Source organism: Chrysochloris asiatica, unplaced genomic scaffold (genome assembly GCF_000296735.1).
Source record: "Chrysochloris asiatica unplaced genomic scaffold, ChrAsi1.0 scaffold00246, whole genome shotgun sequence".
Taxonomy (NCBI): domain Eukaryota; kingdom Metazoa; phylum Chordata; class Mammalia; order Afrosoricida; family Chrysochloridae; genus Chrysochloris; species Chrysochloris asiatica.
This window is the reverse complement of record NW_006408764.1, coordinates 4,008,814-4,020,381: the sequence shown is the minus strand read 5'-3', so window position 1 is coordinate 4,020,381 and position 11,568 is coordinate 4,008,814. Positions and strand designations below refer to the sequence as shown.

At 39.9% G+C, this 11,568-nt stretch overlaps 1 protein-coding gene across 1 annotated transcript in view; it reads right to left on the bottom strand.

Moving 5' to 3' along the window:
* LOC102814537 (F-box/WD repeat-containing protein 12-like) overlaps positions 1-11,568 on the bottom strand; it is a 29,016-nt gene that overhangs the window by 5,231 nt on the left and 12,217 nt on the right. The window contains exons 5-9 of the mRNA XM_006873663.1: positions 6,757-6,966; positions 6,046-6,204; positions 4,100-4,310; positions 3,339-3,517; positions 3,123-3,256 (exon numbers count right to left, since the gene is read on the bottom strand). Of these exons, the coding sequence (XP_006873725.1) occupies positions 3,123-3,256; positions 3,339-3,517; positions 4,100-4,310; positions 6,046-6,204; positions 6,757-6,966 (893 nt within the window). The remainder of the gene's footprint in view (positions 1-3,122; positions 3,257-3,338; positions 3,518-4,099; positions 4,311-6,045; positions 6,205-6,756; positions 6,967-11,568) is intronic.

The window sequence follows — 11,568 nt, the reverse complement described above, 5'->3', positions numbered from 1 at the left end:
ATAAAAACTTATGGACTTTACTGTTGTCGAAACTGTCAACAGTGTCCAAAGCAACCTCTCCATTCCTGATCTCAAAACACAAAACACAAAAACATAGCTACAGTCACCAAAACAGAAGACAGTCTGGTACTGGTACAACAAAAGACACATAAATGAACTGAACAGAATTGAGAAACCAGAAGCAAATCCATCTACCTATATATAATCAGTTCATCGTCTAAAGGCCAAAATGCATTGAGCAAGAGATGGTCTCTTCAGCAGATGGTGCTGGCAAGATTAGAAATCCATTTGCAGAACAGTGGATTAAGAGCCACATCTCATACCATATACAAAAATGACCTCAACATGGATTAAAGACCAAAATGTCAAGCCTAGAATTCTAAAGATCAATGAAAAAATTTCATATATGGCATAAATATACTATCAAACATAACTGAAAACACACACAGCAAAAAACAAATCAGATGACTGGGACTCCCTAAAAATGGACACTTATGTATATCAAAGAATTTCAGCAATAGAATAAAAAGAGAACCCACAAACTGGGAATAAATGTTTGGCAATGACGTATCAGACAAAGGATTACTCTCCAAAATTTATAGAACACTTCAGTGCCTCAGTAAGACAAATAATTCTATTTTAAAAACAGAGGACGTGGACATTTCACAAAAGACAACATTCATGTGGTCAACAAGCATATTAAGATATGCTCAACATCATTAGCATTTGTTGTTGTTGTTTAAGTGCCATTGAGTCAGTTCTGACCCATAGCAACCATGTATAGGGTTTCTGAAGAGCAGCTGGTGAGCTTGAACCACTGACCTTGCATTTCAAACAGCTTTTCAGTCTTCTGCATTTAACCCACAGAGATGAAAATCTAAACCACAGTGAGATTATCATCTTATTCCAGCATTAATAATAAGGTTACAAAAACTAGAAAATAACAAATGCTGGTGACAGTGTGGAGAGACTGTGACCCTCCCCTCCTACACTGCTGGTGGGACTGTAAAATGGTGCAACCACTGTAGAAAACTCTATGGTGCTTCATCAGAAAGTTGGAAACAGAAACACTATATGATGCAGGATTCCCTCTACTTAGTAGATATCCTCAAGAAATAAGAGCTTTGACACAACTAGATATATGCACATCATGTTCATTGCAGTACTATTCACAATAGCAAAAAGATAGAGGCTGCCTAAATACCCATCAAGAGAAAAATAGTTTAACAAACGTTGATACATACATGCAATGAAATACTACTACACAATGTGTAAGAACAGTGAATCTAGAGGACAAATATTGTATGAGACCACTATTATAAAAAGTTCAGAAAAGATTTTCTTGCTAACGATGGTTACAGGTAGGAGATGCAGGGAGGTGTACAAGAGTTAAAATAAATAGAGGCAAGTACTGTTACCTTATGGTACAAGAAGGGGTTGCACAATCATTTTGATGAAGTATATGATGTATTAAATGTAAAACTGATGATCTGCTCTGTAAACGTTCACTCAATTCATAATAAAAAGTTTTAAAAAGATTAAAAGACAAAATAAAAACTCAGAGATACAGTTGCAATAAACAAAAACATAAAATTAAAAGATGGAATAATGTAGTTGCAAAGCTTCTGAATAAAGAGGAAGTCAAGAAGATTTCAAGTTTTAACCATTGTTAAGAGCCGTTGACTCTGTTCCAACTCAGCCACTCTATATAGAGTTTCCAAGAAGCAGCTGGTGAGTTTGAACTGCAGACTTTGCTAATCCTACAGCATCACTCCAGAAGTCCAGTCCTAACCATACCCAACAATAAAGGAAGTTCTAGGCCTAGTGTCTATCTAGCCATAGTCCTAACACTAAGCGTCACTCCTTACTCCTACCCATATGACTAGAAGACATAAACTCATAAGAAATAGGGAGTCTCTTACACTACTGGTGCGAATGTGGTATGGAGGGAAGTATTTAAATAATTGAAAGGAAATCTTTTGATTGGAAGTGATTTTGTTGACCATGTTCATGAATTATAGATGCAACATGCATCGGTAGAATTGTGATGGTTCTTTGTGACACTTAATTGTACCTATCCCATTCTCTGCATGCATCAGCATAGACAAAAAAAAACAAAACCAATTCATGCACTGCTCTGATTGAAGGGTTGCCAGGATTGTGTGTTTGCTCCCGAGTTCCCTTTTAAGAATGTGTATGTTTTGCTTGTTTTTATTTTGTAAAAAAATGAAAAAGAACTCTTTATTGTTTAGCATGTTGGCATTGCTCATGTTTTCTGTTTTTGAGACATACAAAGCAAATTATTCTTTTTCTTTATAAAGTTTTGTTTTTTGTTTTTTTTTAAAGTGACTTTCTAAAAGGACTTTTATAAACCTCCCCCAAAAAAAGTCTATCAGACTTATTTATTTAACTAAAATAAGTTCTCTTCCAAAAGCACTGGAAATAGCATATCTAAACATAGGCATTTCTCCAATTATTTTCATTTTATTTTGTAACATATGTATAACATTCTATTAGCATAATAATTCCAACCATCTTTCATATTGGGGCAATTAAGTAACTTGTAACGTTTGACAACCACAAATGCATGTATTGTATGTACTGTAGTTTGATCAGATATTACCAAAAAGCACTATAAACATCAGGACAGAATACACTCTGTCAGAAAATATATGTGAAAGACAAGAATTCTCTGTACAGTGTATGTTGTTGTTGTTAAGTGCTGTCAAGCCCACTTTGCAGTCAATAGATGCTTTTTTTTAAAAAAAAATTGAGGTGAAGGCAAGCAATCCAAAAGAAAAATTAGTGAAATAGAGGTAAAGCAGCTCAAAAAACAATTAAAAATGACTAATACACACAGACAAAAAGCAAGTCTCATAAATGAAACTAGTTGCCAAGGATGGTATCTTCCATGGAGTATAATCGATGATCACTTTGAAAAGATTTTTGGCATTTATAGAAATGGCTCAGGGTATTCTCCATGAACCAGCTATTCTTTTTTCTGGCATAAGCTTGCTCATCTAAACCAGCAAAAGTCTTGAGAAACACTCTACCCTTCCATTCATTTTTATACAGAAATCTAAAATTTTCATGGAAAGTTTAAGTCACAAAATGGGCCTTACCAGCTTGGTTTCTGATCACCTGGCACTTGTTCCAGCTGACAGCAGTTCCTGAGGTATGGATAGCGGCCTTCCTTCTCCCACATGAATACATGAAGAGAATTATCCATGGATGTTGTGAGAATGTGGACAGGATCCTTCAAAGGACACAAGGAGTAAGTGGACAAAATGTCAAATTCAGAGTAGTAAGCAGAGAGTGGAAAGGGACCATATACATACCACCCATAAGTGACAGATGTTCAACTGGTGGGCTCTAATTTCTTGTAGCAGGAGACCATTGATGGTGAAGATGAATAACTTTGGCCCATTTTCAAAGACAATCATATTTCCATCATTGATTCCAAAATGATTAGGAGCATCCATATGAATTGGTAATATGAAACTTGCAATCTCGTGTGCTTTTGTCATGCAAAATATGTAAACACAGAGATGCACACAGGTAAATTTTTAATTATTTTTTCAGGACAATAATCGTATGTTGTTGTGTACTGTTAAGTCAATTCCAACTCATAGCAACCCTCTATAGAGTTTGAGAATAGTTGATGGGTTTGAACTGCCAACCTTTCTGTTACCAGTTTAGCGCTTATCCTATAGTGCAACACCAGTGCTCATAGTATTTTTATACTGAACATAAAAATATACTGTCAACTTTCAAGGGCCTTCAATCCAGTGAGGAAAATGAAGGGTAGGCCAGTTCTCTGAAAAATACATGTACTAGGTAATGATTTGGGTGCTATGACACAAGAACAGAAAGTCAGGAGTGAGGAAGACAGACACTGAGTGAGGTCTGTAATGGGGATAATCATTGGAATCTAGACTCTTAAGTATCATGGGAATCTAAATAGGCCTAAGACAGTAGGGAGTGGATGGGTCAAAACCATAGACATTAGAGTCCAACAACCATGAATTATTTCCTAGCTAAAGTTTATCATGGATGTGTGTAAAAAGAGAAACAGGTGTTTCTCAAGTGACATACATACCTTGGATGACTGTTTGGCCAACCAAACACTCAGTTGTAAAGTCAAAAGTGGTAAATCGTATCCTTCTGCTAGAGTCTCTTCTGAAGATCATTGCTATCCTGTTTGTCTTCTTTAGAGCCCAGCAGGCTCTCCAGCACCATGGAGAGGAGATACAGAGAGACAGAGGGACGTCGTCTTTTGATGGTTTCAGTAAGCACTCTGTGAGAAATACCTAAGGAAAGAGTTGCACATGGAGTCAGGTGAAAAGGGTGGTTACAGCATTTCAGTACCAAAGAGACACCAAGAAAGCCTACTTAAAAATCTTCATCTGTAGCCAAACTGTATTATTTGACATCTGAGGAAGAGATGGGTATGCCCATTCTACACTTATTGACCTGGTTATGTTCCAAAGACCAGGCCGGTGTATGTAAATTGACATTATGTGAAAATTATGTTAGCATTACCTAACCACCAAATTATATCATGATATACTGCCAAATTCCATCATTACATAATGGTCAAACTACTGAGAAACATGGCTCAGTTTTGTTCACAGATAAACACAGGAATCCCTGAAACATCTCTTCTGGCATGCCAAGGAGTTATAGTATCTTATTGCCACACTGACCCCTTGATCAACTTTAGGCTAATGTTGCGGACCATGTAAGACGGGTCAGAGGTTCGAGGCCCTATAGGCCCGAGTGTAACAAATAAGGCCACTGGCAGTTAATGGCAAATTGTATTTCATCTTAATATTGTTACATGTATTAATTTAATACACGGAACTCTTGATAATCCACAGATAAATGTGATATTTTCCTAAAGCCTAAGACTAAAAGTTGCGAGGTCAAGCCTTTCTCCAAAAGGATTAACTAAAAGTATCTTAGCTACTTCTCGGTTCTTTGTTCTATAGACAAAGAACCCATCCTCCCTAATCCTTTTCCAGGTGCAGCCTGGCTCAGGAAGCTTAAACAGCAGGACTCCGCCCAAGCTTTTGTCCTTACCTTTCACCTTCCCCCAACTGACCTCAGGGGATATAGATATGTTAATTGAGCCTGAGAAACCAAGTTGCTAGCCTGGGATTCGAACCAGCGAAGTACGATGTAAAGTTACCTGAATGTCTGGAAAAGTACTGATGTTAGCTGCACCTTGCCTGTCCCTCCCAGCTTGGTGTGAAGCTCCTCCCCTAAATCAAACAGAGGCCCGGACCTCCCCAGGTGTGCATTACTGGTTGGAAGGCACGCAGTAAAGATGGCAGGGCAGTGAGTTGCTGCCTGCAGAGGCCACGATGCCTGTACTCCCAAGCCTGCCCACCAGTGATGTATCCACCCTGGCTTTGGGGTGCCTCATTCTCTCTCTCTTTGTCTCCTTCTGTGTATTCTTGCTATATATGAATCGCCGTCAGTTATCTCCTCCTCGTGAACCGAACCCCTATGTCGAGGCAGGTCCCCGACAGGCTAACTAAGATTTTTCCTTCTTAGACAGTTATTCAAGGGCTGTTTTGCTTTTGGTGCCTGCCTTCTTAGCTCCGTGTTCTCTGATGCCCAATCCATGTGCATCATACTAAGAATAACCTGGTCATTAAAGGCTAAGGTTTTCTCCGAGTGCCATTCAGAGACTGATTATTTACTGCTGAACCTCTTTGTACTTTCCAACCAAGACCAATAAAAATTAGGTTCTCAAAAGCAAACAAGGTTACCAATGATCCTCATTCCTTGATACCACTCTTATCCTCCTCCATTTCACTGGCTGTTTCAGGCTTCAAGAGCAAAATTTCCCTTTGCAACTGGAATATTATCATGTCAAAGAACTTTTTTTTCTGAGTATGAATGACATGGCCTGAGGTAAGGAAACAGTTTATCTGGGTCTCACTGAGCTTTTTTGTTTCTCTTATACCTCTCCAAATTTAACCATCCTGATGCTCAACACAAAACACCCAAAGTTAAAGCATAAAGTACAGCACCTACCATTGGAAAGACATGTTCATCATATCCACATGCAAAGATCCATTTCTGGTTAGGAGAGCAGACCAGAAGTTCAACAGGATATCTAAGTTTATTAACACTAGAAATACATGTTAAATCAGGCACTGTAAATGTGTAGATCCCACCTTCACGATCACCCACCTGAAACAAACCATCACAAACATTATCAGTGAAAATTAAGAAAATCTTCAAGTGCACAAGAAGCAGATCTGTCAGTCACAAGATATGCCACTGTTTTCTCCACAATCACATAATAGAGTAAGACTTTCTAAGCTCCAAAGTCCTCGTTCTCAAGGATAATAGTTCAGTAGGACATTGATACTCTCTACTTTTTCTACTGTCTCCCCAAACCCACATCTCTTCCTCTATTGCCACTGTTCAAGTTCATATTTTGCACAATAATATACACCTGATAGAAAGGATATAGATATAAAATTAGTTAGGGAGGTGTCTGTGCCTCCCCACCTCTCCTCAAGCACCTCAGGCTCTGTGCATCTGTGTTTTGTTTATGTGTTTTACAGAGGTTTGTAAGGTCAGCATTCATTGGTATACTGTGACTAACCCTCAGAGTATGTGGAAAATACTCATTTGAGAATGTAGATTGTGATATAACAGTAATTAGCCCTTAACATCTGTCAAGGAGACAGCCATTTTGTTTTTTGGGTTCCCTTCAAATTCAAGAGTTCAACTTACCATCAGGAATGGACCACCCTTTGTGAGAAAAGCTTCCATGGAGTAACAGCGCTGAGACATGGTGTAGGCAGCTAGAGCATCCCCATCTGAACAATTCCACACTTTGATTGTGCCCTCCATATCCACAGTGAATGCGAGATGCTTCTGAGGGAGGGTTGTCATAAGTTTGATATAGGATGACTGGACTGGACTTTCCCAGATCATCGTGCCCTGGAGAATAAACAATAGTATCTGTGTTCATGGAATTTTCAAGCCTACTATGCTTTCATTCTGCCCATGTTGACTTGGAAGCATTGTCAAAAATTAGTCCTACTTCCTCCTTCTGATATAAGGATATGGAAATTCTTCAAAATATCTCAATTATTTGGGAAGAGTAAACATGAAAACAAACTATGCCGTTTTCTCAGATGGGTTGGGCTCAAATCTGTTCTACTTCCTGCTAGTTGGGTGCCATTCCAAAAGTCACCACTGTAACTTTCTTATATGTAAAATGAGTATGGTGCCAGTGCAGCTCGTATGGGGCTGTTCCAAATGTTACATATCACAACACATGAAATAATTAAAATTTTACCTAATCCTTAGCAAAGGGTATTGACTGTCATAACATCTATTCTATCATATTGTTGTTTATTGTAAGCTATATCATGTGTGTTGTTGTTAAGTGCTGTCAAGTTGGTTCTGACTCACAGCAACCCTGAATTGGGTTTCTGAGGAGTGGCTGTTGATTTTGAAACACCAGCCTTGTGGTTCAAACTGACCTTATGATTGAGTGCTTATCCTGCAACACCATACCAGGACTCCAAATATATCACAGAAACAGGGAGAAAAAGAGCAAAACATAAATTTAATGTGTAATGATTTATTACCAAGTCTCTGGTAGCATAGTGGTTACGAATCAGGCTGTGAACCGCAAGGTCAGCAGTTCAAAACTACCAGCTGCTCCACGGGAGAAAGATGAGGCATTCTGCTCCCGTAAAGATTAACAGCCTTGGAAACCCTGTGCAGGGTCGCTATGAGTCGGAACCGACTCCACGGCACATAACAACAACAACAACAATAAAAAATACCAATGTAGCTACTGCTAAGTCCTTCAAAATCCCTTTATACTTGTTCTGTACTCACCCAATGAGAAAAATGGTGGAGTAGGCAATAACGTTTTATAGACCCTCTACAACAAAGATGAGGAAAGCCAATTGTAACAGTGCAGATGATAGTACAGGAGCCTTGAGCTTCAGGTGAAGGGACAGAGAAGTGAATTGAATACTTACTAGGACAGAAAGCTGAAGAGACGTAGAGTGAGAAAAAAGGACTCAGAGGTAGCATGGCCATCTTAAACTTTGGTGAGCAGCGTCAGAGAAAAGGCAGTATATTGGTAGTGCAGAAACATACTGGACACGCTTCTGGTTCTGGTGGCAGCTGAGGCAGTCAGGTAAGACAGGCTCCATGGGGGAGGGACTGAAAACTCAGAGAAGCTGCTTTCACAGAACAGCACCAGAGCTCTGGATCTAGCATAAGGTGCAGGGTGTTAGTTTCCCCGCACATGCCAGTGGAAAAAAAGTCACAGTATAAAGGAAAATACTGCAATTTAGGAAATGCTGTTGACACAGGACTCCCTCTGTGGCCACCCCACCTGGGCGGAGTTCAGAGGGCGGGGCTACAGCCAGACTGGCACAGGGAACCTGTGCTAAAAGCAGTGCAGTGACATTTGCAAAAGGAGGTACGGGTGGGGAGGGTGCGGGGGGGCAGTTCTACGTTGTTTCTTCCTCTTCCCTGTCAGGCCTTCTTTGCCCAGCCCAGATACCTTCAGGTGGGTGGGCACACACCCTCAGAAAAAAAAGAAGAAAGTCCAGCATTGAGCCCACAGTTTTCTCACAGCACAGAGAGAAAGAGCCATATCGGACCTAAGGACAAATTCTTTGGCAGCTGCTTATGATGTCAACCTCTGGGTCACAGTCCTAAAGTTAACTTGTGTGGGACCTTTTACTCTGGCATATCCAGCAAGAAAAAAACAGGCCTGGCAGATAAACCATATGAACAATCTGTAAAACCCCAACATAAAAGGATACAACTATCTTGAGAATTACACCATGCACACGCAGGTATCTATCTGACCTTCAGAGACAAAAATAGTAGACAATCTTTCTCCCATTAACTTCTCAATATCTATCTATGCACCTCTACAGTGGTGACTAGAGGAGGGGACTGAGTTAGCGGACACGCCCACCCACTGCTGGAGGCCTCTACGGGGTACACACACTACCTTTGTAGCAAGGCAACTGGCCAGTCAGCCACAGTTTTATTTTTGTTTCAAAGTGGTGGGTTTTGTCTCTACTTTTATACTGTTTCTGTTTTTGGTCCTTTTGATCACACATTTTTCCTGGAGGTGGGAGCTTTCTCTCCCTATGGTACCCAAGAAGAGACAGCAATCATGGCCATATAGCCAAGCTACAAGCATACCCCATAATACTCTACCATTCAGACAAGAGCCAATAACAGCTGCTAAGCATTACATGTGAAAAGGGAAGCCTACCTCCTGATCATATCGACCAGAAGACACCTAGTAAGCTTAATAACATAGCAACAAACATCCATTTAAGCATTAAAAACTCAAATAACTACTGGAAAAGACCAATAAAACATAACAAAAGATCTCAAAACATGTCCAAAAACATAAAAGAGTAACTGAGAAAAGGAGCTGGAGACAGGCAAAGGCTTTCCAGAAGAGGAAGTGCAATTTTTGGAATTCAGAAGAATGATATGGAAACAAATTCAAAGACTCCACAAAGGGGTAGAGGAAAACAAGGAAGAAGTCAGGAAAGTACTACAAGAGCAATCAAATGATCGATACAGCATTGGAAACTATTCAAAACCTGCAAAAAGAGGTCCAGATGATTAATAAAATCTCAGAAATGGACAATAAACTGAAAGGGGAAAGGAGCAGAATTCAAGAGATGGAAGCCAGTACCAGCAAGCTAGAAGACAAATCTCTCGATACTGTTAAGACAGAAGAGCATGCAGGAAAAAAAAGATTTAAAAAACTGAATAGAGTCTAAGATTCATGCTGGATAACATGAAGAGGAACAACTTAAGAATTACTGGCATTCCAGAACAGGAAGAATCAGAGAAGTCCACAAAGGAGATAATTGGAGAGCTTGTGGAAGAAAATTTCCTTAACGTCTTGAAAGATGAGATGATAAACATTCAAGAAACAAAACGTACCCCAGGAAGGACAGACCCCAGTAGAAAATCACCAAGACATATGGTAATCAAGCTCTCCAAAATCAAAGACAAGGAGACAATTCTAAAAGCGGCCAGGGAAAAGACAAGTGTTACTTACAAAGGCAAGCAAATCAGATGAAGCTCTGACTTCTCAGCAGAAACCATGCAGGCAAGAAGGCAATGGGGAGACATATATAAAACCCTAAAAAAAAATTTTTTAAAGCCAACCAAGAATCTTCTATCCAGCAAAATTGTCAATCAAATATGATGGTGCAATCAAAACATTCCAGCATAAAAGCAATATGGCGCTTCCTCAGAAGGTTGAAAATAGAAATACCTTATGATCCAGCAATTACTCCACTTGGTATTTACCCACAAGAAATACAAGCTACAACATAAAAAGATATATAAACACCAATGTTCATAGCAGCACTATTTACAATAGCAAAAAGATGGAGACAGCCATAGTGCCCATCAACTGAAGAATGGATAAACAAACTGTGGTACATACACACAATAAATACTATGCTACCTTGAAAAATAACAAGGAAGCTGCAAGCTACCACATAACATGGATGAACCTTGAGGACATTATGTTGAGTAAATTAGTCAGTCACAACAGGAAAAATACTGCATAGGACCACTACTGTAAAAGACTAAGAAAAAGAACCCATACTAAAGGGGGGTGGATTCTTTGCTGATTGCTGGGATGTGGTGGTGGGGTGAGGGGAGGGAGGGGAAGGTGGAGCACAGGGCAGAGAATAGACACAGGATAGTTTGGGTGCTGGAGAGGGGAGGAATATACAAGAAGGAAGAGGAGAATGGAAGAACAAAGCAGATGGGAGAACAATTAGGCTGGTTTGCATGGATTAAGTGGGACAGAGGTAAATAGCAATGTATGCACAACCTTGGAACAACAGGGCTCTGGGATACAGAGATTGAGACATGGTTGGAATGGGGGGAAGGGGAAAATAATGTTAAGATGCTTGGCTGTCTTTTCAATCTTGATTTTCCTTGCATTCTGTTATAAAATATACACTGGAGGGGGAGAGAAAAGAATAGCCAGAAATATCACCATATAAAGCTTGTAAGTCCGTCTTCTACGTATAACTGATTGGAATACCTAAAATGGGCTACAACATGCCCAGTGAAGGAAGCTTCTTGCGGAGCCTCTGCATTACGTAAGACTATAGATGGAAGCCTGAATCACATCCAGATCTTCAGAGATGGGAAATTTCTACTTGAAAGGGATAAGCAGACCAGCTTGGAGCATCTAGAAGACCAGAAGATTCTTCTTGAAAGAAATACCACCAGGAAAAATACAAAACAATAGAGGCAGACCAACTGTTACTACAAGAACAAGCAAATTGCTTGCCCAGGAGACATCAAGGCAAGTGGTCGGGTCCCCTCAGTACAAATCCCCTTCCAGGACTAAGACTCAATGGGAATACACACTCTGATTGGTGACCACGCTTGTCCCCGATAAGGGAAAGGGAGGGAAAAACAGCAATGAAGCTTCAAGCTAAGCCCTACAATGTTCAATAGACTCCTGTGAACCCGGGTGGAGACCTGGTTGGCCAGCAGTGTAGCAAG